At 41.6% G+C, this 27,805-nt stretch overlaps 1 protein-coding gene across 8 annotated transcripts in view; it reads left to right on the top strand.

Annotated features, from left to right (window-relative positions):
• The window catches only part of LCLAT1 (lysocardiolipin acyltransferase 1), a 92,207-nt gene that overhangs the window by 32,021 nt on the left and 32,381 nt on the right, over positions 1-27,805 (top strand). For all 8 annotated transcript variants that reach the window (XM_075204376.1, XM_075204371.1, XM_075204373.1 and 5 more), the window contains exon 5: positions 10,239-10,355. In XM_075204376.1, coding sequence (XP_075060477.1) covers positions 10,239-10,355 — 117 coding nt within the window. The remainder of the gene's footprint in view (positions 1-10,238; positions 10,356-27,805) is intronic.

The raw sequence follows: 27,805 nt of genomic DNA, 5'->3' as shown, positions 1-27,805 counted from the left end.
TATATAAAAAATTATCTGGAATAAGAATATTGGGGTTAAGTACTAAGCCTACTATTTCTTCATTTAGTGCGGTTACCCCCATTTCTATTACGCAATGTGAACTCTACCTGCATTTAAAAAACAAACGAGCAGGTAACTTGCAGGCACGTACGTCCGCATTCAAATACAAGCGCATCTCAAGATAACTTTTCCATTTGACTCTGGGTATAAGTGCGCTCAGGCTCTACGTTACCTGCCGCATGCAGACAGACAGAACTCTGCAGGATACGCAGATGTATATGTGTAATATAAAGTCCCATCAGAACGTATTCCAAAAAAATAATTTGTAGAAGAAATGTAAAATTTATTAATAATCATTAATAATATATGTAAAAAATAATGTATTTTTTTCTACATGAAATACATAAATCAGGATTTTCTTAATGCATACTGTACATAAAATGCATTTTTATAGTTTCTCTTATTTGGAAACATATGTTCTGGCGTACATACATGTAGTCATCGCTATCAGTGGGCACTTGCAGCTGTCCTGTAACTGGTGCAAATGAAACGGCTAAAATCTCGATCTCGGCACACCCTACTGTACATTGCCTACGTGGCTATTCCCGCCCCTGTGTGTAGTGAGGCTGTGTTCTCCATGGTTAAATGAATGATCCCTAGTCTAAGGGGTAAATGTATCAAGCTGAGTGTTTCTGGCACGTTTGATAAGTGGAGATGTTGCCTATAGCAACCATTCAGATTCTAGCTGTCATTTTGTAGAATGTACTAAATAATTGATAACTTGACTGTGGTTGCTATAGGCAACATCTCCACTTATCAATCGTGCCGGAAACTCGCAGCTTGATACATTTATTGTTTATTTGTAACATACCATGGTCATATGAAGAGTACTGGTGTGTACGCGCTGCACGTCTGTAACAGGTAATTTTCTTCCTGCAAGAGAACTGCGATAGCGCACATTGGGCAGTGCCAGAGCAGCGAGTGTGACACCCAAGGGGTGACATTTATGAAACATTCTTTACAGGTAGCTGTGTAGAAAACGGGGGTTTTCTATGGCAATAATCACATTTCGGCTGTCATGATTCTAGTAATGAGTACAAAACGATATCTACTCTGAAACACCCAATTCTCCTTCCTTTTGCTGATTTACTAGTTTAGGTTTGATAGACTTTAACTTTCTCATATGATAATCTGCACAACAGTCTGCTAAAAGAGAAGGGTCACATGGGTTGGTGGATCCATGCATGAGGGCGGGACCAGTGATGTCACAGTAACTCAAATGACTGCAGTCTCCATTTTTTTTTTTTTAACCTGTATAAAATTCCAATCATGACACTGTCCTAAAGATGCAGGTGGTTAAGACTTTACCTTTTAACAGTGTATTTTACCTTTATAATTGAAAATATGGAGTTTGTATGTTCTCCCCGTGTTTGCGTGAGTTTCCTCTGGGTGATCCAGTTTTCTCCCACACGCCAAAAACACACTAATAGGTTAATTGGCTGATGACAAAATTAACCCCAGTCTGTGTATGTTGTGGAATTTAGACTGTAAGCTCCAATGGGGCAGGGTGATGTAAATGACAAATATTCTCTGTACAGCGCTGCGGAATTGGTGGCGCTGTAGAAATAAATAACGATATCTGGAAATCCTCCATATTTTGGTCTCCTATAACTTAGCAAACTTCCAATGTAGAAATGTTCTAATAGAACCTGGTCTTATGATGACCTTAAACAGTTAGTGTGTTCTGGGGTAAAGATTTGGTGTTACATCGAGCCCTCTTCAGATGTTTGCCCAGTCTGCAAAATACTCCACAGAGCTCTAAACAGCTTCTCTTTAAACTGTACATTGGTAAACACCCAGCAGAGTTGTGATTATAATTGAGGCTTTGTGACAAGTAATTTGGGTTAAACGTACTATAGTGCTTGATTATCCTTGATGGGGATCACTAAATGTTACTTGTTCTTGCTCAAAAGAAGGATATGTATATTCTAACATATTTTGTCTTGGAGATAAATACTTCTGTGGGTTCACAGCACTTAAAGTTATGTGATGAGAACAGACCGAGTGCTGGGGAATATTATAATACTGTATTATCAGTATTTCTTGGGTTGATTGTAGGGCCAGTTGGGCAGTATTACAGAAAGAACATTGTAATTCCTGGTAAATGGAAATTTCTGTTACATTCTAAATTTCCGTTGTCTGACAGCTTTATGTACTTTAACTCTGCTTACATCTAAACAGCTGCTGTTCAAGTATGTTAGTTTGGATTCAAGAAAAAAAGGTTATAAAAAGGGCAACTTTGCTCTAAAATGATGTTGCCCAATTAAAATAATTATACTGGGTAGTACAATTTGCTGGAAGAATTCCTGAAGCTTTAAATGTGACTTCTGACTGAAATCATCAGCTTAAGAGGCCAAAACCAACTGTTGCTGATATTTGATTGGTGGGTTATTTATAGCTGAGCAACATATGTAAGCATGGAGACAACCGGTGCAGTCCACAGTTTGTTTCCATGGCTACAGATGTTGCTAAGGAAGGTCAGTTATTCCTAACCCATCTGCCAAATAGCAGCAACACTGTGTTTCTTAGTTTTCGATAAGTTATTTCAGACACAGGTCCTAGAACAAGTATCGGGAGTTATTCTAGTAAGTGTTTATACTCCGCGTCATTATTTTAATTGGGTACAAATATTTTTGAGCGATGTTAAACATTATTGATGGGACAGACAATTTTTTTGTGTTTCATTTATTTTTGAACAACAATCTCATTAAAATAAGATGCCTCATCTGCATATTGATGGTACTGTAAAAAAATGCACCTGTATGTTCCACTAGAACAAAAAGTGTGTGGGGGGCTTCTTGAGGAGCTTAATGAAATGGTGCATGCAGCAATCAGTAGAAAACAAATAGGCTAGACTCCATTAAAGCTGATATTTGACTAGATGTGAGAAAACGGGGTGCTACTGGACTGAGAACTTTTTATTCATCACAAGTTTCTTACGCCTGGATTACTGCAACCTCCTCCTCATCGGCCTCCCCCACTCCCATCTCTCCCCCCTCTGCTCTATACTCAATGCGGACGCGAGACTCATCTTCCTCTCACGCCGCTCCTCCTCTGCCTCCCCTCTCTGCCTTGCCTTACACTGGCTCCCCTTCCCCTACAGAATCCTTTTCAAACTCCTCACCACCACTTACAAGGCTCTCTCCAACTCTACTGCCCCTTATATCTCTAACCTCCTCTCCATTCACACTCCTGCCCGCTCCCTGCGCTCGGCCAACGATCGACGCCTCTCCTCAACTCTTACCACCTCTTCCCACTCCAGAATCCAAGACTTCTCCCGCGCTACCCCCTTCACTGGAATGAACTCCCTCGCTCCATCCGCCTCTCTCCTACTCTGTGCTCCTTCAAACGTGCGCTGAAAACCCACCTCTTCCTCAAAGCATACCAACCATCCACATAACCCCGCCTCTCGCTCTCAACTCGCTCTCCCCCTTACCTTATCTGGCTCCCCCCTGTGCCTGTTCTGTTCTCCCTCCCTTAGGATGTAAGCTCACTTGAGCAGGGCCCTCTTCCCTTATGTCTCCCTACCTGTTCTTCTGCTCCGTTTTTTGCATCAGCCTGCCTGGAGTTTCTGAAGTATTGGTATTTTTGTTTATTGTTTTGTACTGTTTCACCCTGTATAGTCGACTGTTTTGTACTGTGTACGGCGCCGCGGAAACCTTGTGGCGCCTAACAAATAAAGGATAATAATAATAATACGGTTTAATGTACTTTTTAATCCTTGGCCCAGTCTAAGTATATACACCAGAGCATCCGTGTATTATGTGTATTATTATTTCATGTACATTTTGCCCTTGCTGTTACCTGCAATATTGTATGTAGTATAAATATAAAGAATATTGCCATACTGTGTGAAAATAACAGGACAGCAGAAGTCATTTTGCTTGTGTTAGCTAAGGTAATTACCATTTGTCTCAAATGTCCATTGTTATGAGGTGCAGCTTAGATTTGGTTTGTGATCAGAACAATGTCTGAGTTAACTAGCTGGCAGCCCATGGTAATTAGCTAGGTCAACAGGTAATCTGAGAGGTAATGAGGTTAGAGCTTCTATATGATATGCAACGTGCCTCCACAGTAATATACTGGCTGAAATAGCATTGGGAAATGTATCAATAGGTAACAATATAAATGTTATTGTATCACAGACTCAGAAGGCGTAACACTGCTGATACAATGTGTCAAAAGTCTTATTGTTTCATGTAAGCGTGCAGTGTCATTCCCTGCTGTAATTTTGTAACCCCATGTTTAGGGTATCCAGCCAAAATAGCTAATTGAGTCAAGCCATTCCAATATATAATCAAGGTAACAGAGACAGTATGTCTAGCAGCTAAAGTGTCCACTGGGAGACCCCTGCTGTAAGGGGGAGGTTTTAGACATTTGACTCTACTTCATGTGTATACAGCGAAGAATAGAGGGAGAACAGAATGCCAAGGGAGCTAGTCTAGCATGGAGGATCCTGGTATATAAGACATCAGCGAAAAGGACTCTGGGCCAGGTATCGTGGTGCCGCTGGAGGAAACCCTACCAGGACAGGGTCTGTGTGAGCCAGTATCCCAAGCTGGGCGACACTGTAACTGTTTTGCTAATCGGCAGCGGTAATATTGCGGGAGGAGAAGACTCCGAAAGAGACTGAGATTGCTTTGGAGTGCTGGTGCTGGAGGATACATGCTACCATTTACCCTGTAACTTGTGAACGTCTTGTGGTGTTGTGCTGTCGTAATAAAATCTTATTTTGGATATACTCTGGTCTACCCGAGTGAGTTGAATCCCACAGAGGGTAACTGACAGCCCAGCTAAAGGGTAGTATCCTCACATTGTTGTACAGCCAATCATTGCTCTTTGTACCTTGTTATTCAGTAAGGCTCTAGGAGTTTTACTGACCTGTATTATCTTGTTACGCGGTTACAGAGATTCAAACCTGTCTGAGACGACACTGGAAAAGGCTTTACTTCTTTCCATGGACTGGTCATTGTCTGTAAAGGCAGTTGAGCCTGGGACTTTCCTAATCCATAGTTATCTGTTGTACTCTGGGAGATCCTTGTGGGAGGTCCAGTGGCGAGAGGGTCTGGTGACATAATAGGATCACCGCAGTCCCGCCCACTGACGTAGACTACCGCAATACTGCGGTATATGTATAGTAAGGGTGGGGCTTTGTGACGTGAATTACGTCATTAAGCCTCATCTCCGAATAGGATCTGGAAGTGTCTGCTCTTTCGGGAGTCCAGTAGGACACCCTAAAATTCGGGGACCTCACGGACATTCCAGGAGAGTAGGAAAGTGTGTCCTAAATTGGTGCAAAAGGTTTGAGATTGTCTAACTAAGAAGCAGGTATAACAAGATAGTCCTCTATTAGATTATAATCTCCAAGGAGCAGGACCCTATTCATCATGTTTTCTTGTATTATACCGCTAGTATGTTTGTTTTTGTTTTTCTATTGCCTTGTCATTGCATCTTGCGTATTTTGCATAATATCTTGTTATTGCATTTATGCATCTTGAATGCTCTGTGTTTTGCCTTTGCTTCTTCTGTATTTGGCAGTTTGGACCTCTACGTTTTATATTGTATGATTGATTTCCCCACTACAGAATTATGTGGTACCATATAAATAAACATCTCTAATAACGGTGATAATTAAACAATAGGACGAATGCAAATGCTAGCCACACACAGGACGTCTGACACAGTCCGTGTCCAGCTTGGCCACATCAGACGCAGCTGTAAAGGGTATTGTTGGAGAGCAGCAAGATCACTTCTAGTCACTGCGATTGGTACATGGTCACATGTAGGCCGACGATGGTCTTTTTCCAATTACGAACATGTATAATAATCGGATTTTTGGTAAAATTATTATCTGGCATCAACCTCTTTTCAGGCTACAGATGCTGCGATATCAGGCTACACGTGGCGCGATATCATGGCATATGTGGCTAGGTAAAGCTACTGCCTAGCAGGCTTGCTAGATAATATACACCTTTGAGCCACAACATTAAAACCACTGGCAAGTGAGGTGAATAACATTTATCATCATACAATGACATCTGTCAAGGGGTGGGATATATTAGGCAGCAAGTGAATAGCCAGTTCTTGACGTTGATGTTGGAAGCAGACAAGTGTAAGGATCTGAGTGACTTTGACATGTGCCAAACTGTGATGTCTAGACGACTGGGTTAGAGCAACTCCAAGACGCGGGTCTTGTGTGCAGATCCCGGTATACAGTGGTTAGTACTTACCAAAAAGTGGACCAAGGAAGGACAACCGGTGAGCCGGCGACAGTGTCGGGGCATCCAAGGCTCACTTATGCGGAGTGAAGGCTAGCCTGTCTGGTCCAATTCTACAGAAGAGCTACTGCAGCACAAATTGCTGATAAAGTTAATGCAGGCTATGATATAAAGGTGTCAGATCACACAGCATTGCAGGACGCCTTCAGAGGTGTGGGGTCCATGCCTTGACGGGCAGAGGTGTTTTGGTGGAACAATGGGGACCTTCACAATATTAAGCAGGTGGTTTTAATGTTGTGGCTGATCAGTGTCTGTCCTACAAAGTGTGTACTTTTATTTATGGAACATTGAACCTCCACGTTTAACTTGTTGCAGTGTAAGTATTTGTAAGTGTTCTTTGTAATGCATGCATTTCCTAGTATATCAAATAAAAATGTTGCTTTGCTTCTATCTTGGGACGTTTCACTTTTTTTTTTTTTTTTAATTACATGTTCATTATGATTTTACAGATTAGGCAAATCCCGTGTCTAGACATAATGTCCTTTCAATTGTTTCAATACATATATATGTTTATATTGGTGTGCGTTTTTCCAGTTGTATTTTTAGGGCTGTAGAAAATCCAAATGAGTATTTCTTGCAATATTATTTTTTTTTTACGTTTTTTCGTGTTATTAAAAATATTTTTTTAAATACTATTATTTGTTCCACAAATCAGAATCTTAATATCACTGAAAGTTACTGTTCATCTATAAATGTACATTACAATCTGGGGGTTTGAACCCTCTAGCTTTGAACTTTTTATCCTAGGTATTTTCTTTTTAATGTTTTATGTAGTTATTCTGGGCATCTACAGCAACCTAAGTTTTTTTATTGCTTTTCCGTGATTAAGAAGGTCTAATTAAAAATCCTCTTCTCTTGAGAATTCTGCCATCATTATCTAATCATGGAAAGTTCCAATATTATAAATCATGTCACCTGTGGTATACTAATGCTGTTAGGGAGATCAAGTGACTGAGAAAATGTTAGGTGAGTTTTACTAAAAAGAAAGAAGTGTCCTTTCCCTTTGGCTGATTCCGTCCATCTGCACTAAAAGTCCTGCAGCCATTTTGTATGATGAACCAATTTTCATGTTTATGTACACTATCCGTTTAAGAACTATTGAGGTCCCGAGACAATTCTTACTGCCAGCAATTTTGTTGCTGAACCAAAATACTTGAAAATAACCAGCCTATCAATATACTTGGAACTTGTGACATCATTTATTCATAAATCCCATCTACTCTAATCATGTGACTTGTCACTGGTTCCTAGTGACTGGATAGGCTGCACTCTCAGTGATGTCACTGGTTCCTAGTGACTGGATAGGCTGCACTCTCAGTGATGTCACTGGTTCCTAGTGAATGGATAGGCTGCACTCTCAGTGATATCACTGGTTCCTAGTGACTGGATAGGCTGCATTCTCAGTGATGTCACTGGTTCCTAGTGACTGGATAGGCTGCATTCTCAGTGCTGTCACTGGTTCCTAGTGGTTGGATAGGCTGCATTCTCAGTGATGTCACTGGTTCCTAGTGACTGGATAAGCTGCATTCTCAGTGATGTCACTGGTTCCAAGTGAAGGGATAGGCTGCACTTTCAGTGATTTGACTGGATAGGCTGCATTCTCAGTGATGTCACTGGTTCCTAGTGACTGGATAGGCTGTATTCTCAGTGATGTCATTGGTTCCTAGTGACTGGATAGGCTGCACTCTCAGTGACGTCACTAGATCCTAGTGAAGGGATAGGCTGCATTCTCAGTGATGTCACTGGTTCCTAGTGACTGGATAGGCTGCATTCTCAGTGATGTCACTGGTTCCTAGTGACTGGATAGGCTGCATTCTCAGTGATGTCACTGGTTCCTAGTGACTGTATAGGCTGCACTCTCAGTGATGTCACTAGATCCTAGTGAATGTATAGGCTGCACTCTTAGTGATGTCACTGGTTCCTAGTGAAGGGATAGGCTGCATTCTCCCCCCTGTATCTTATATCAGGCTTGTTAGATTTACATGCTTTGCATCCCCTGTATTTTTTTTCATTCGTATTACTTGGGTCAGTGAATCAATCCCTTCAACTCATGTTTGGGCAGCAAAGAGAATTTTCCATTGATTCACGGCTGATCGAGCAATCTGTCATTAATCACTGTACAGCGTTAACGCGGCTTGGTGTGATGCCAAATCCAAACTGCAACACATGTCATAAAACAAACCCACTGATTTCCATGAATTAGAGTTTCTGTTACATATTGAGCTTTGTTGTGTTTTGTGGAAGATGTGACAAGTGATTAATAACCAAAATTGGCAAATAATAAAGAACTGGATTAAAAGGTACATTAATCCTGAGCAAATAATGTCATTAAGGAAGTTAGAACGAAGGATTCAGTTTATACTCCATGTGCAAATAGGCCACATAAGAGAAGGGAAATGGTCTTTGCATGTCGTCCTTTTCAGCCCAGCTTTACACACTGGATACTTAAAGTATGACTCTGGCCACTGTTCCACCCTTATTGGTACCAGTCAGTGCAGGATCAGCATGCAAATACCTGTTCTTCCTTCATATTTATATATTTGCTTCAGTAATTGGGCCAAAGCAGACTGGTATTTGCTGACTAAGCTTTTTTCTCCATGTGCTGAAGTTGTTATATGCCGTAAAAGATATTTTGTGTGACTCTTGGAAGGAGTTCACTGCTTTATGAATTGTGTTGCTTGGGTTCGAGCAGAGGTGTCCAAACTCAGTCCCCAAGAGCTACGAACAGGTCATGTTTTCAGAATATCATCTGTAGAAACAGGTGGGATAATTACTGGCCCAGCCAAGTAGATTAACCCACCTGTGCATGATTAAAATAACCCTGAAAACATGAACTGTTTGTAGCTCTTGAGGTCTGAGTTTGGACACCTGGGTTAGAGGATCTTTTTCTTATATACATTTTTAACAAGTCCTTGTGTTCCTGGTGTTGCAAGTGGGCTTCTATCTGATTGGAATGTTCAGCAGCACAGAGTATCTCAGGAGATGGGTGAACTAATTTTGTGAACTCATTTTGCTAAATACATCCACTGTGCTCTCTGTTGCTCCTCAGCAGCAGGTTTCAATGCTAGAAGGGCGGAGCTTCTCTAACTGAGCAGGTAGTGTGTGAATGACAGTTTTGATGAACTTGTGTTGTGTGGGTATTAGTGGATACATACACAGGGGAAGGGGAAGTAATGTCACATTAACTCAAATCTCTCCATTATCAGCTTTTAACCTGAATGAGCTCCCAGCAGGACACTGAGTCCAGCTTCTGGTGCCTGTAATGGAGCCAAGTATGATCGTAGTAAAACTAGTTTGTTTATTGTTAGCCAATAGCAGTTTAGGGATGAAGATAATGGGAACTCACGGACTGGTGACAATCAGATTGTAGTGTAATAGTAACATGCTTCATTGTATGTGAGTGTCTACAACTTTTGAAGAACTTTCAGTGAATTGTTGTTGATAAAACTCTTTAAAGTAAAGTTCTTTAATTTGCCAAGTACATTTTTGTGTCCTACATTATTTAAAATCATAGCCTACGTAATATTGAATTACCCATCTGTCTGTAATAGGCATAAGAACAGAGGCAGGGCACCTGAGCGCACTGCCCTTTGGCTTTCTGTTTGGTGAGGACTCGGTGGAGTGAAAAATTGGGCTGGTATAATCCTCTGTACAGGAGCGGAACACTAAATTTACAGGCCCCATAGCAAAACTTGGAAGGTGGTACGATGATGCAGTCTGTCCTGCGCATGTACCGTTGCCTGCCTGGAAAATGTTGGCTTTATCTTTTTATTAACAGGAAAATCAAGAGAATTATTGGAAACTAGATTTTTTATTAATATATATTGGACTTAAAATGTTGTTTTGCCTAAATGGTTTGTTACTGGGCTGGAAGTAAAATGATTTTGTCTTTTTCTTTAGACAACACGAAAGCCCGCAGCCACGAATTTGCTGAAAAGAATGCACTTGAGAAGTATGAATACGTGCTACATCCACGTACCACAGGTTTCACCTTCCTGGTGGATCGTCTGAGGGAAGGTAATTGTTTTGTCCTTCTAAGCATAACTTTGTATTGTGTGCGATGTATTGCTGCAATGACCATTAAAGCCAAAATATCTTTCATACGATATGATATTTGTTACTTGTTAGAACAGATTTGTTTACTCAAAAAGCAACACAATTCACTCACCCCACAGTATAAGGGCTGACAGACTTCTGGACCCTGGCAGAGGTAGAACACAGCCCCCAAATGTTCCAAGAAGGTGTTCTGTTGCCATGGAAACTGCCTTTCTCTCACTGTGAAATGTAGAATTACATCAGCTCCAGAATTATGCAATTTTTCACATTGGTTCCTATGATGTCCTAAACTGTGTGTGAAACCATATAGACGCAGTGATAGATAAGTGTGTTTTTCATGTCTAATGGGGCGTAAAGCAATAATCTCTTTTTTTTTTTTTTAATGTATATGGATTTATACTCAGGGAGACATTTGTGCCGGGTACAAAGCATATCTGTTTCTGGTGCACTTTGCAGCCAGTGACCTCATCGTGGACAATGTGCACATGTTGAACTGCGGATATATATTCCTAATCTGTCTATATACATGGTACTCATAGGCAAACCGAGGAGGGGTTTCCTAGTGCCTGGAAACCCCCCTCCAAGCCTGGGGCACTGTATAATTGAGGTGGCTGGACCCTGCCCCCGCTTCACACAGCTCTGCTTGAAAAGGGAAAGCTGCGTGCACCTAACAGTAGTGCACGCAGCATTTCCCATGTATATTATGGGGATAGGAAGAGTTGGAGAGCAGCCAAGTACTGTCTAATATTATAGCCACTCCCCCATGCATGCTGGTCACGCCCAGTGGTGGCGTGGTGTGGAAACCCCCCTCTACAAATCTTGCGTTTGCCCCTGGTACTGTATGTACTCGTATGGAGATTGCAGGGTCGGAGGCACGGAAGTGGGCTCGTTTAACGCCTCATTATTGGCATCAACGTGCTCTCCAACCAAACTTGCCATCTATGTATGAATAGCATAAGTACGACTTTTATGAGTGACCTATTTCTATGATGCCGTTGTCTGAGCAGGGCACATTCTATACCAAACTAAAGGTACCGGTCTGTAGATTTGCAGAAAAATATTAGCATTGTAATCGGTTGCATTGGCTCGGAGTTACTTCGCAAAACGCTCGCCCGCCAATGCATTACCATTGTCCTCTGGAAAATATAACAGTTGGCAATACACTGTGCACCTGCTTCTTGCACTGGAAACTGTGACCGTTGGTGAACTCCCCTGTGCACTTGCTGGGTGACCTGTAACATGTGACCTGCAGGGTGGTCTGGAAACTGTGACTGTTATTGCAGGCACATATATCAACGCGTCTTGCGGGGACCATGCCCATCAACGTAACTTTGATGGAAGAATTTATACATGTATTGTAGTGTATAAAGAAATTCTTTAGTTCCTTTAATATAGCGATTGATAATATAGTTATTTATTCATTCTACTCCTTTGTTAAAATTTCTACATGTAAAGTAGTGTATTAAAAAGTTAATGAATTCTATTAATAATGTAATTTATCTATATTTCACTACAAAGTCGTACTTATGCTACTGCTGGGTTTCTCTGTTTATTTTTAAACCTTTGAGCAGAACAGGAGATGAGGATTGGCAATTTGTTTTCTTCAGGGCTAATGGAGAGATAAAGACTTTTTTTTGTTTCGTTCTTTCTGTTGTGACTTACTTCATTTTGTCTATTGGCATCAGTCAATCACATCCAACCGGACAATGTGCTGGCTGATTCAAAACGAGCCAAGCAGACAGGTAAGACGCAGGTCCTTCTGCTTAGCTGCCCTCAAAATGATGTTTCCTTAAAAGGTTATTTTCCGTGAAAGAATTGTGTGTTACAGATATCACTGTGATATCTTGACGTGCATTGTACTGCATGTACTCTCGTCCGAACTTTGCGACTTGTCATTTTGTCTAGATAAACAAAGCCAGGGGGTCACGCTGAAGAGCCATGAATTTCAGTCTTGGCGAGAGAAATTGACACATCCTAATGTCATCGGGTTTGTTTGTCACATAAACACAAAATGCAATACTGTAGAAGTATCCAGTACTTTCGCCGCATTCTCTCTTCTTCCAAGAACTGTTACAAACGCAAAGAAACTGCTATTTTTCTTGCAATCAGCCCAGAGATCATGTTTACATCGTTCAGCATAATCTTAGCTTCAATGACCAGTTTTATTCCCGGTGGCTTTCGTGTGAATTAATGTCGGTTTCTTGGCAGCCTCCAATCCTCGGGGAAGAGAAGACAGTTTAAGAAGCAAAGAACATTATTTTACTCTAAAAATAGGACGACAAATATAGTCACAGGAATCAAATTTGCTTTTTAAGTCTGCGAAAAAGAAAAAGATGCTAAATTGAGCTGTGACCGGTTTACATTACACAGTCTGATCTCTACAAATGACTCTTGTAATAGAACCATACATCTTCCAGCATTGTATGGGCCACCGAGAAGCAATATAAAGTCATGTCATTATTTTATATAGCCTGAGTGATACAGATGTCACTCGTACCCCATTAATGTACTGCACGGAATCCTTTAGGACTGGATAGTAACAAGACAATGGAAATAATAACCGTATTCACAACAGCGATTCTTAAAGAGCAACTAAAGTCACTGTTTGATACATGTAACGCAATGTATGACCTATCTGAATAATATACATGAAATAAATGGAGTGTCTGTAATAAATATGTCCATGATGCTCAATTTTCACTCCTTGCAGCAGATCGTTGTGTTGTAAGGGATTAATTTCTGTAACTAGACAGGCAGAGAGTGACTGACTTACTTGCAAACTTGTTTTGCAGAAAATGCACAAAGACTCCTACACGGGTGATGTCACAGGAGCTCGCATGACTGTATGCTTGACATTTAAGAATGTCAGTGAACAATATATATATTTTTGGTTTATATAGGAACATTTCAATTTTGGCATTTACTTATCATTTAACTTGTTGACAATTGACCAAACCATACTTCCTATAGTGGGTCCTCATTACATCCACCCCACCATTAAAACTATTTTAGGCTATCAACTAATAATCTTTTGTCATCAAAGTTTTTGCCCACTTTTGGGCGCCCCACCTTATGTCCCTCTTGTAACAACTCCTGTGATCTCGTAGTTACTTTGAGATCTGGGCTGGAGCTTGTCTGAAGGCAGATTGGGATACTGGTATTCTGATTTATAGAATTAGACTGGACAGATTTAGTCGTCCTGCTGTGTAATTTGTAGCGGCTGACTTGGGAGAATAACGGCGGGGTCTTTACTTGTTACATTGCTGGTGGCTGCAATTACCCAGGAAGTGGCAGGCGTCTTGGAGCCACATCGCTATCACTTTGTTAATCGGGGAACAGGTTTTCCTATAAGAAAGGAAAAAATAAAAGTAATCCGATTCATCTTCGGGCGTAAGTTCCGTTGGGTGCCGTATCTTCCCCGAAATCGCCCTTCGCATGCTCAGAAACCGACTTTACGCAGGTGAACACAATTGCATGCAATTCATTTCCAAACGCAGATGACATCTCTGACTCCCTCCGATTAGAAGTGCAGAACACAGGAGCGAACGGACGCACACACGTAGGCAATGTACAGTAAGCCAAGGTCGAGATCAGTCGTCCAATGCAGGCTCTGGATATCTCTTAGGTACGTTTTTCTTTAGCCATATCTCTTATACCTGCCCTGTAACTGGTACAAGTGCCGACTAATAGTGGGGTGTGCGTGCCAGGACACGATTTGCAAGTAAAAATGCACACCGAGCAGTAATAACATCCTGATATATGTATTTCAGATAAAAAATATCTTTATTAATGAATATATTAAGAGTTGTTAATGTATTTAAAAAAAATTTTCACGCGTCCTGATGGGACTTGTCATTGCATACATGCATGTATGTGTCCTGCAGTGTGTTCTGTCTGTCTATATACAGAAGGGTGCTTATACCAGGATTCAAATAGAAGCGTTTTAGGAGAGCCGCCAGGGCCATCTTTTCCATTGGGCACGATGGGCAGCTGCCCGGGGGCCCCACGGGCAAGGGGGCCCCATAGGCACGGCTCTTAATGAGAATAAATAATCCTGCAAAAGAAAAAAACCTGCAAAAAAAACCTACAAGGGTCACTGAGCAAGTACATTTAGCTATCTCTATCTCTATATATATCTATATCTGTATCTGTATACATCTATATATCTATATCTAGGGGCCCCGGTTCACTGCTTTGCCCGGGGGCCCATAATGTTTTTAAGATGGCCCTGAGAGCCGCTTGTACGTAAATACCAGCATATATGTGTGCATTTGTTGTCCAATTTGAAAAGAAAAGCTGATTGTATTTCAAGGTGAATCCGACCAATCAATGTTCATGATTTCTTTCCGTGAACCTTTACATAAAGGTGACTTATTATTATTATTATTATTATTATTATTATTAATAAGACATACAATAATTGTTTCCCATGGCAAAATAATGCTGACCGGATCTGAGCCTGATATGGCCGCTTACCGAAAATATGATTAAAACTGTGTAAGCATCAAAGACAAGTCTAATTTTCTTAAACCGGAAAGGAAAAGAAATCATTTTATTTTCCCATTTAAGTTGCAACGCAGGGAAAGTGCTTCTTCATCCCTGTTCCGATCCCTGAGGCTTATTCTTCGGACCTCGCTGTTCAGTGCTGCAGATTGTCTTAATGTACCAGTTCATCTGTTCTCCGCACAGCTTCTCCCTCGTGGCCATGGTATCTCTGATGATAGGTCTTTGACTTGGATGTCTCGCTCTTTGTGGACGGATAATCTCAATTTATTTTCCAGTGTTCCGCTTTTGAGTGCTGTGATTTGACAGCTCGTGTGTTTTGGTTACAATATAATACCAAGTCCTTAAAGTGAACCGGTCCCTCTGACGCAGCAGAGGCAGCCGAGGAACCAAATACTCACAAGAAAGGGGGGACATCCAAAATTTCTTCATTTACATGTGACTCTGTTGTGTGTATTTATTATACTGCTCCAACCACATCTAAAAATATAAGGATGTGTGTTGAGGATGAGTCTATGTGCCCTCCTTGCAAACAAGATAGTGCTCTCCACCCCTTTTATCTCATTGAACTAACCCCACCCATCAACTTGATATCTTATCCCTGCGTTTCAGAGCTAAAGCAATGACTGCTCTTGATTTGCTCAATTCTCCCCATCGGGCGGTGCAGATGTATGCACCCATCTGGACCTGCTAATCCATACAAGACTGGGCGTCCTTGAGCCAAAATAGTCACGTGACCTCACAAATGCGCATTAGGGCTGCGGTTTTGCAGCTCGCAAACAGCCTTTAGCGTTTGGATTTAAATAGTGTCTATAAACTGAAACATGTTTTGCCTAAGTGGGCAGCACGGTGGCTCAGTGGTTAGCACTTTTGCCTCTCAGCACTGGGGTCATAAGTTCAATTCCCGACCATGGCCTTATCTGTGTGGAGTTTGTATGTTCTCCCCGTGTTTGCGTGGGTTTCCTCCCACACTCCAAAAACATACTGATAGGTTGATTGGCTGCTATGTTAGGGAATTTAGACTGTAAGCCCCAATGGGGCAGGGACTGATGTGAGTGAGTTCTCCGTACAGCGCTGCGGAATTAGTGGCGCTATATAAATAAATGGTAATAATAAGTGGATTTTCTTTGATATATTTTGTATTCATGGTTGGAAATAGCTAAATGATCTTCTTTTTTTATGGTGGTGTTGGCGGTAGTACGCTGAGTCTTTGCAGCATTATCCCAGCAGGTTGTTTTAATTAATCACCGCTGAATATAGCATTTAAATATCACGCTTTATCCAGCCTCGTTTACTTGTAGAGTCAGACAGTAACCCCGCGATCTGCCTGTCAGCCGGAAACGTCATCTCCGGTACTTTCTGGGTCAAACATGTATTCCCTTACTCAGAATTAGCGGCACTTGTAGTGAGTTGGCTCCTTGCGCTCTGCGTTCTATTTTGCGAATGTTCCTGGATCGCTCTTGTTTTACATCTTGGTTTATACACAGAGATGTTAGATCATGGTGGTAGAATTCCTATTTAGTATATTTGTAGAATTGCTCCCAATTCCACAATATTCTATACACACCTGCTGTTCATTCCTAAACCGTGCTGTTTCATTCCTGGTCTTTGCTGTTGCCAAGATGTTTTTATCTCCAAAATGTGTAGTTTAATGTCTGTTTACTATCACAGCGGGTGTTTTGCTTACATATGTAGATTTAGCAGTCACTCTTCTTCCCGCTAAATATGTTTCTCTCATTCTACAAAACGATCAGTTGTAATTGTAGCCGGAGGTGTTGTACAGACTGTAACTCAGGCAGATTCAATGCAAGCAATCAAAATTCGATCCCTATCCCATACCTCCCAACTGTCTCGATTTTGGCAGGACCGAGGCGTGGTGTATAAAATGGGTGGGCTTATCCAAAAGTGGGTGGAATTTTACCAACTATTTGCATATCTGGGCGGAGTTTCGGTGAAATGGGAGTGGGTTTATTTTGCCCTGATTTGGTGAATCTAAGGGGGGTATTCAATTGTTAGCGTTAATGCTAAAAAATGAGAGCTCAAAAAATATTACCGTTTTATACTGTAATATTGCGCGCGAAAAGCGTTAATGCGGTAGTTTACTTGCGGAATTTCAGCTCGCCGCTCGCTGAAATTCCGCCAGTAATTACCGTATTAACGCTAAGATTTTTTGAGCGCTCGTTTGAGAACGTTAACGCTAACAATTGAATACGCCCCTCAGTGGTGGGAGCTATGCTCTCCTGCCTGCACCCGTCGTGGTACAGCCTGTAATCCATCCAATATTTATCAGAACACAGGAAGGAACTAATACTAGTTCTGAGCCATACATAGGCGACCAGCTATACTTCAATCATCATCTAGTATGTAGCTGTAAACTTATGGATATTTCTTGATAGGAAATAACAAATATACCGTAAAAAGATTAGTGATATTTCCTGTGTGAGTTTTGCTTTGGATTATTTGCGACACCTTGATATATAGGTGTATAGACCTGTAACGTAATAATATACCATATCCCAGCTCTTATATGTAAGGCTATATTTACCACGCATTTATGGAAAATGGCGCCATAAACACAAGTGGCTTGTTATAAGACGGCAGCATCCGGGCAGGAAATACAACCTATCAATACCAAACCCCAATCATATTCCCCAATGGGCAACCTGTAACCCCGGTCTTCGAGGACGACTGTATTTTCATCGATCAGAGCGCTGTCACAGTGCTCGGTCTTCTAAGCTGAGGGAAAGTGGGATGGTTCTGATTCTAAGGTGGGACAACATCAGTGGTATGTTGCTACCTGCATGCTGCCATACTTCTCTCAGTCTGGTCCACATCACAGTCACAGTAAATAAGCGGTGACAGTAGTAATTATGTACTACAATTTTTTGCGCTTTTATCTCACATTTTTTAATATCTAATCGGAAAATAGCTCTCTCATTGTCGTGGAATTTTGTGGAATATAGCATTGAAATTATATATAGGTGGCTCAGTGGTTAGCACTTCTGCCTCACAGCACTGTGGTCATGAGTTTGATTCCCGACCGTGGCCTTATCTGTGTGGAGTTTGTATGTTCTCCCCGTGTTTGCGTGGGTTTCCTCCGGGTGCTCCGGTTTCCTCCCACACTCCACAAACATACTAGTAGGTTAGTTGGTCTCTGACAAAATGGAGTCTGTCTGTGTGTTAGGGAATTTAGACTGTAAGTACCAATGTGATTGATTACTTATTCTGTGCACAGCTCTGCGTAATGTGACTAGCGATATATAAATAAACAATAATATAAATGTAAGTATGATATGTTGATGCAATAAAAATAATGATATAATAAGGATAATTATACCACCTTTTGCAACCATATTAGAGTGTAATAGCTGAGAAATGCCTATACCAGTAGCTGGAGGGTAGTCTTGTTAATAATGCACTGCCCACCTGTGCCTGTGATGTACATGACTCTCATTTGATGCTCTATAAGTCCTGACAGCTCTGTACACCAGCGTTGCTGTATATACCGTATTTCGTGTTTTGAGAGAGATGCGACAATGTAATTGGCATCAATTTTAATCCACAGTGCCCTCTAGTGTTCAGACAGTGTAATTGGCAAGTTACCTAGTTACACACAGATAAAGTTGTCAGCAATCTTTCTTATATTGTGTTTGCTGTAAATGTGATTAGTACAGTACGGTCAGCAAATACTATTTATAAAGTGTCAGCATGTTGTGTGATGCCAGGGTATTATAAGCGATGGATTATGTAATAGAAAAGTCATAGTTACATCATTAATAAGGTTGGGGAAAAAAATAGACAAATCCATCACGTTCAACGTTTCGTAAATTAGAACTGCGTTGATCCAGAATAAGGAAAGAACGTAATCCCCTCCTGCCCCCCAAGTTTTTCATCACGAGAATCAAAATACTGGACAAGGGTCTGATGCAGAATTGGGAGTAACTTGTGCGTAACAAACAAACAGAAAATTAGCATATTTTGGCCCATTCTCAGATCTGTACAATGTTTACGCTGCGTTCACCTCCGGATCACCAGCAAAAGCCATAGCGGGTGCAAAACATACACCTAACAGGCGTATACGTATTACTGCAGTTGTACATGAAGATGGCAATAAGTTATATTTGCTATATCACTCAGTCTCAAGATGTCTTCTACTGATCATAGCTTCAGACACCATTTGTTGTTAGAAAGGCCTCCAATCCATTTTTACATTCTGTTAATGAATTTTTCATCACCACCTTATGTGGAGTTCCACAGCGTAACCGCTCTTACAGTAAAGAACCCTTTCCCGTGCTGGTATGGAGCAGTCTTTTTCTATTCACAACTGCTAACATTTTGTCCCCTGTCTGGTTTTTGGTAATAAGGTCACCCACAAGGCGCCTCTTTTCCATAGTAAATAAACCAAGTTTTGGCTGTCTATAGTTTATACGCAAACTTATTTTTTAGGAGGTCTCTTGTAAAGTGTCCCCCGTTGCACCCAGCGGAGAAAACATTTTATGGTCATTGGGAACCATTGACATTGGGGAGGCACGAGGCACATGGATTGTTTCATCAAGGTCGCCTTAAATAGGTTTCAGGCTGCTGTACAAAACAACAAATTCTCTTAAACAAATCCCATGTCAAACACATTTACAATATTCTAATGACTCTTTTCTTGTCCGAACTGGTAATAAAAGGTTTTTATATAGATTTGTTGACAATCAAACTATTGGTCCAAAGTTAGGGGATTGTCCTTCAAACCAAACTGTGAGTTTTGCTCGTCTGTAGCTGTAGTTCCTGTTTACGCCTAACCATGATTCTCCGCAATACATAGTATCTTCTAGCTTCCTCTTTATCCTTCCTCTGTCGGGTACGTTGTGTCTCGTACACAGCGTCTAACCACGTCTTATCTGTGACCCAACACCTGCTAAATTCTCTATTCAACTTTCTCTAGATCACTGTACTTGACCTTTTCTTCTAGTGGAACCTGAGTTGTTGGAATACAACTTAACTTTCACTTATTTAAACCCTACTTGATACATGTTCTGCAGGACCAGCACATAGCAGACCGCTCCTGGAGACCTCTTTGTTACGACTGATTCCCTCCACACACGATCTAGTCCTGTTTGTCCAGCACATCTATCCCTATAGGGCCAGCATATGATGCTGCTCCTCTATTCTCAGACATTAGGTCTACCAATGTCATGCTTTGCTATAGGACATAGCTATATAAAAATAAACATCCATGGGGGGGTTGGTCTCTATATTATCATGACAGAGTAACTTTAATTGCTTGTATGTTTCACTTGTCATTATAAATGTATTTTGTTAATATATGTTCTTGATGAAACAAGACAATTGTATTTGTGCGCTCAGTGTTTTCGATTCGTATTTGTATAAATCTGGCTATTCCTACCACCACCTGGAGTTGACTTTACTGCAGGATATTATTTATAAATTAGTTTTTATTGCACATCCATAAAACCAACAGGATTGTGGCGGTCCCATGCCAGTCTCTACCCATGTACACTGACTATTGCTGAACTGTTTTATGCGTTATGTAATGTATAAAGGTATCCACTCCTATTAAAACTGGATAGCATGGCTTTTAATGTTTCTCAGCATGCAGTAATATGAACAGAAGTTCCTGCTAAGTTTCTTCCCAATTCCAGCTCCCTGTTGGAGGCTGTACCCGCCGGTGTGCCTTCCCATGGCTCCAACTCACAATCACACTCTGGAATAATTTAAAGTATCGTAATTTTTGTTTTGTTTTTTTTACGATTCAAGTTTCAGTTCAGCATTTCATAGATGTTTGTGCTACGAAATGAAGTCCTTTTGATTCAGGAGTTGTTTCTGGTGGCAATTTTCTGTTGGGCTTCCCCTGGCTTCCTGCCAGGTGACACCAATGGGTAGAGAACAATCTCTGCCCTCTCTCCGTGTCATACTGCCGACATACACCAGCCCCAATCTCGATCCGCTGTTTGCTCCGTGCTCTCAAACCTCACAGTTGGCACTTCGATGACGTGGGGGAAGGGACTATTCTAACACTACCACCCGGGTTGTCCGATTGCCACTGAAATCATACAATACCAGCCCTCCCTAGCTTTTGAGAAAATATAGCTTAGACATAGGGGTACACTTTTATTCAGTAAGAGAACCCCACCATGAAGAACCAAACAATGCCGATGGCAGAAACACAAAGAGCTTACTCAGGATGCCTAGATTTCTGCCAACTGCACCAACTTCATCACAAGCAAAGTGATTTTCCTCCTCTTCATTTTTTCTTTTTTTTCTCCAGGAGGTTTTAGAAAACATCTCCGTCACCAGCCCTGAAACTTGCAGAATTAACCGGACATTATAAGAATCCAGGCGATTGATGTTTGCTTTTTTTCTTCCTGTGGTTTAGCAGGATGTATACATGAACCGTACTAAGAGAACAGGATATCCAGCTTGTAAATGTGCAGATATTTTACAAGGCAGTACCCTGCGAGAGACACGTCCGTTTTAAGAAAAGGTTAACGTAACAGCATTAAACTATTCTAAACAGTGACCAGGTCTGTGCACCGCAGGAACGTATCACAGATAGGTCAGAATCGTGCGGCTGTAACACTGCTAAACGGCACAGGTTTGATTAGAGCAGGCCAGGTTATATCGGGTTATTGATTTAACACTTTTTGTTTTTCTTCTATTTAAAATCAATAAAGCGCTAGGAGATATAGGAAAAGCGTTAGGAGATATATAGTAACTTATCTCCAGTAATCGGATCGCTGCTGATGGTACGGATTAGATGAGTTGCCGGAGCAATTCCGTCTGCGCCATCGATGGCGACCGATACTTTATATTCACCTTCACACTTATTCAGAACTGTCAGCCAGGGAGCGGCCTCTTTCTCTCTTCCTATCATTTAATTTGCTGTCTGTCAGCGTTGCCGCCTCAGAGAGATGATCACGGCCGTTCCCAGAAAATGAAAACATTCTAGAACTGACGTGAATGTCTGTTAACTGCTCTTACTGTATATCGCTTTCACATGTACCTACCTTTAGTGTATTTCATATCTAAGCAGAAGTAATGCACAATTTATGTGTAGTTTCCTTTTAGACAATGCATTCTGCCAAAACCCACCTACAGCTAGACCGGCAGTCCGTCACATTTAGGAAAGGGGTTTTTCCGTGTTGTATATCCAGAAGATACGTGTTGGTGACGGTCTGTAATGTTGTTGGTTTTTGTTTTCTGCTGCACCAAATATTCTATTAGATATCTTTAGATGCTGACTTTCTGCAATAATCATTAGCCGAAGTTCTGGATACAGAACAGATTGATGCGTTTGACCCCGGTCACCCAGCAGAGCAGTTTGTCCTGTGTCACAGGGTAATATCGGGGTTTTATTCTCCCATCTGCCCAGCTGAGATGGATATTGTACCAGCGGCAGCTGGGCATCGCTGTCTGGCATCACTAATCATCTTGGCAACTCCAAGCTGTCTGTGGGCTCCAGGAACCAGACAGCTAATTATAAAAAACAAAACAATTGTACAGATATTCTCGTAGGATTCATTCATTTAAGCGTCTGTATTCATCCCCAGTTTCTCGTTTTCCTCCGCTTTTGTTGTATACAAGGTCACAATAATATGTGACACAATAATATGAGCCACTTGAAACCAGCAAGTGATACACTAACATTCGCCTATACACCGCTAGGGGCAGCCATTTTGTACACTGAGCCAATAATTTCCTACACAATGATCCCATGACCTACAAAGAGTGGAATCAGCATTCTGTGTCCAAATCACTATATATGATGATTCAGCCCATCAACTTACTAGAGACCGGTGTTGTGGGACACTGGATTTGGATCCAAAGCTCACTAGATACACGGCTCTCAGGTAAAGAGACGGGAAAGAGATAATAATCCCTTTTCTTAAACACCGTGCACACGCTTGGTAAAATACAACAGTGCTCCCCAAGGAGAAACTTGTTCCCCCACCGAAATGAACAAGTATCCGACAATCACCAGTGCAAGTAAATTCCCCAGCAGGTTATCTCCCCAGCACAGACCTAGCAGGCACACAGATTCGGCAATAACAGTCCACAGACGATAGTCCGAGTGGGCCAGGGGTTCTGGTCTGTAGGGAGGTCCGTGCACCTTGAGGATCCTGGCCGTTCGGCCAACTCTCCACCAGCTTGGTGGGACCCTGGGTATTAGTCTAACTGCCAACGCAGGCTCACTAGTTCCCCAGAATCTACTGGTGTCCCACGAGGAAGTGGTGACAGAATCGGTCCTAGAGGTGCACTCCGCTCTGTCTGAAGAAGCTCCTGCTGTAGCAATACTTTCTGGCCCTGAGAGAATGCGGTTCCTCTCAATCAGTCCAAGTCCTTCTCTCCTGCTCTCTCAAGATTCTCCAACAACCGCTCTCCCTCGTTTTTGATGTCACAGGGTCCACAGCTGTTTGACACTTCTTGTGAGCTTCCTCCCCCCTCCCTGTCTGGACACCCCAGCAGTAACAGATCTGGCCACTGGGCACAGTTACTAACAGAATGGGCCGTGGGTGTTCAATTAGCCCACTGATGACAGACCAGGTTGGTACAATATACCCAATGTAAGGCCTGGGTCTGTCAAGGTGACATCACTGAGGTGTGAGGCTCCTCAGTGATGTCGCTAGTCCCAGGTGAATAATAGGATCCGTTTTGTGTCATCTTCACTGTGACTGGCTACACCTGCCGCTGACTGTGCTCTCACCCCCGAGAGCTGAACACAAACATTGCCTGATCCTTTCCCGGTTGTCGGGCGTCAGTGAGTGATTGCAGGACAGTGTCTGTGTTATCCCTGCCTTGTAGGAGCTAGTGAACCGTTGGCCAGAGCACCTCTGTTAAAGAGGATCCCTCATCGGTGGGTTAGATGTCCCACTTAATATGAAAAAATTCTTATTTTTGAAATGTATCTTTTCCAGCTCCATTGTTAACGTTTTAGCACTTTATGGAGAGTCAATTTGGATGCTCCCTCTAGCTGCCCTGAGGTCTAGGGACTTGCCCTTGGGGCAAACTTACATATCTGGAGATTTAAAACCTATACCTAGACATGTTCACTGTCTTAAAAATAAATCGGTCTGTTTGACTTATCTCTAATGCACTGTTTTAATTAATCTGATTAAGCTTCTCATGGTCCCCAGCTGCTCTTCTGCATACTAGGCTTGCTTAATTGATTCAAATAGGCAGCAGTGTTGCTCATTCCCTGTGGATTTCCCCTTTGCACAGGGGAGGGGCATCGACACCACCGATGCTTGTGAAGTGCCCTGGGGGAGGGGCATCGACAACATCACAGCTTGTGTGCATGAGGTGATCATGACCACTGTACAAGAGAACAGCATGAAACAATTGGAGGCTTAAGGGGGCCCTATGGATGGTTCCTAGAGTGTATCAGATGTACGTGTGAGACAGGATTTCATTTTTAGTTACATTTTTTCTTTTGTTTACATTTTTTACTCCTGTAAACTGAATAAAATAGCTCTAGACAATGGTTTCCTCTGTCATTATACCCATGTGAATGATGTTTAGTTTTATAGAACATGAGATGTATTCTTTTTGTTTGTTCATTTGTTGTTTTTGTTTTTTTGTTACTCAAATTTACAGTTTTGATAAACACAAAAAAAAATCCGGGTAAAGTGCAAAGTTTTTCAGATCTGTTTCTTTCGGTAGAATTCAGTAAAATCTCCTATTATGAATAGAACCTAATAAGGAAGTGAATGTGTCATGAATACAGGTTAGATTGCTTAGAACACCCCAATATTATCTGGCAGTATGCACTGTTCACACCTTGTGTTGGGGCATCCTCCCCAGTACCCCATCTTCATCATCCTCCGGTTTCTTTTGTTGACTTTCAAAGCGGAGAAGCTCCCACAAAAGTTAAGCATTGGTCGCTAATTGTGACAGATTTCAGCCAATCGGGATGCAGCTCTTCTACACCAACACCTCCCCCTTTGTGACATCAAAGCAGTCCTGCGATAGATGATAAAGTAATATATAAAAATTCCATATTAGCTATGCTATCTTAGACCAACTGTGGCTATTCAGCTGCTGGGGAACTACAAGTCCCAGCCTTAATGGCTATATCTGTACAGGTTACTGTACCTTTGGTGATATCGCTTCCATAAATAATCTAGCAGATAAACAAGCACAGCTTATTGTGCCGGCAAGTGGAAACTTGTCATTAAATAAGATCTTCTTACATTTCACCCTCTGAAACACTGTAAGAGTTCGAGGGAACTAATTAGCCAGCAATGGGTAGCGACATGGAAATATATTAAAAATACATAGCGGCCTGAACATGAATTGTTAATGCAAGCAAAGGACCACTTTATTTTATTCATATTCAAACGGAACAAGGTTCAGGAGTCCTTTGTGAGGACGGCCCAGGCATACAATACTTGTCAGTTTCGGCTGGGTTTGGTTTCCCTGTACTGATGGGGCGGTGAAATATGTAGGTCACACAATTCAGGGCCCCGTTGTGAAGCGTTTCACCGTCTGGGGATTTTCGGTGCCGTCTGAGTCTGATGGTCTCAAGCGGAACAAAGTCAACACTACTCATATGTGCTAATGACCGTCTTGTTATACAATATGAAACATGAATCAGATAAACTGCCATGTAAGCGCTCTGGAGAGAATCAGCTGAAAATGAATACGTGGGAGTCCGATACGCTCTATGCTTGTTCTTGGAGGTAATGCCCACCCACATAAAGGGCTAGATTTACTAAGCTGCGGGTTTGAAAAGGTGGGGATGTTGCCTATAGCAACCAATCAGATTCTAGCTTTCATTACTTTAGTACTTTCTACAAAATGACAGCTGGAATCTGATTGGTTGCTATAGGCAACATCCCCACTTTTTCAAACCCGCAGCTTAGTAAATCTAGCCCAAAGTGTTTAATGTTAATGTCTCCCTCCCCACAACTAGCAGTACACCCAGTGTTTGTGTCAGACTCACCCCCTGATACCTCTAATATCTAATTCTCCTTCCGTAGTTGACCTGAGACAGGCTCTGGCCTAGGGGCACAGAATTAAAAGGTGCTGCACCTTGTTAGATTAGCTTTACACATTGTATGTCTTATGTACGTGTGACAGGATAAAAAAACAATGATTATGTTACGTTACTAGTAGAACAGCATTATTTCTTACACTTTTTTTTCTCTTACACATATGTTGTATGCAGAGGAGGGACCTTAGTGCTTTATTTTGATGGGAGAGGAAGCGTAAATGATCTAGGGGACTGCAAAAGTTTAAATCCAGATCAGGCTTTTAACATATCCGGACTTATTGTGTCCAGACACAAATCCCATTATTATTTATTATTAATTACTGTGTCAGCATGCTCTGAAGCACTTTGCAATTGGAAACAAATACAGAGTTAATACAGTCTTTGTTTTTATTAAATAACGAGAGGAAAGAGGGCTCTGCTTGCAATCTATAAGAAACAAAAAGTTTGCTATATAAGATTGAATGGCACATATAGCATATTGCTGATTAGTGGGACTATGACCGTTCCACACAGCGATGTTAGTTTGGGGGTCAGTAGATTGTTTGAGTATAGAAGGAGAATGCATGTAAGTTTGAGAGAACTGTGTAGAGGGTGGTAATTGGGTAAAATAGCTTAGGGAGGTTAAGAAGCAATGTAGTAAACTTGCTTAAAGTTGGGAGTTTTCAGGGAACGTTTTGAAATTTTAGAGAGTGGGTGCTGCCTGAGAAAAGCTTTCTACCCGGGAATGGCATCAGGTAACGAGTGTGGATGAAAAGCCCAGGGGTAAATGTATCAATGTCCGGATTCTTCAACTCCGGCGAGTTCAGCGTCTTCAGCGCTTAAATTTAAAGCGGGCGCTGCCTTGTAAAGGGAAGTTTCCCTTTACAAGGCAGCGCCGCTTTAAATTTCAGCGCTGAACTCGCCGGAGTTGAAGAATCCGGAGGTTTATACATTTACCCCCAGGTCTTATAGCAGAGAGATCGAGTCGGGAGATATTTTGAGACAAGTGAGGCGATGTATATTGGCGCAGCTTTGTTAGTGGCTTTGTATGTTACTAGAAGTATTTTATATAGCGTTCAGTAAAGTACAGACGACCAGTGTAGGGACTGGCAGTGGAGCAGTAGTGCCAGAACTTTTGGTGAGTAAAATTATTCCTGCCACAAAATGGACTGTAGAATCAGAGTGATTAGGGGATGTTCAGTAACGAGAATCTCCGTAGTTTTTGCTGTGTGTTATGTGAGACACATGCGTGTTCTGGAGTTTTCTACATGCATTTAATATGACTTGAAGATCGATTAGTTGAGTGGAACAAATGACACCTAGGCCGCAAACTTATTGGCTATATTTTACTGTTGTGTTGTCAACTAGTAATATCAGTTAAGTATATTTTGTTGGCTAGTGGAAAGATTTATTGCTCAGTATTTTAAGGATATTCACTGGACGAAAACTCTTTACATAAATAAAAATTTGGACAACGTCCTCTGCCTCACAAATTCTCCAGCCAGCCAGAGCTCTAGAGAGATTGGGCAATCATGTCCTTGAAGCAGGAAGATCTTAGGTTAGAGGCGTTCGTGTGGGAAGACAGAGCAGGGATTGGAAGTATATTTTGAGATTGTGGCTGATCAGGTGGAGATCTGAGAGAATCAAAGAAGGGTTTAATGTAATCGGAAACTAAACCATCTCAAGAGAAAATAAGATCAAGGTAGTAGCCGTCCTGATGAGTAGGAGAGTCCCTGGAGATGTTGTAATAACCCAAGATGATCATGTAAATGTCAAAGGATAAGAAATGTTCAGGGAATTATTTGGGGATCACCACAGCATGCAGAGAGAAGGCATTCAAAATCCAGATAGCATGTACCTCAAAAGATTGAAACGTGAGTGTAGGAACGGGTTGTAGAACTGTGACTGTACAACATGGACAAGGAGG

Source organism: Mixophyes fleayi, chromosome 3, assembly GCF_038048845.1.
Source record: "Mixophyes fleayi isolate aMixFle1 chromosome 3, aMixFle1.hap1, whole genome shotgun sequence".
Classification (NCBI taxonomy): Eukaryota; Metazoa; Chordata; class Amphibia; order Anura; family Limnodynastidae; genus Mixophyes; species Mixophyes fleayi.
The sequence above is the reverse complement of the archived record's forward strand: the minus strand, read 5'-3'. Positions and strand labels throughout refer to the sequence as shown.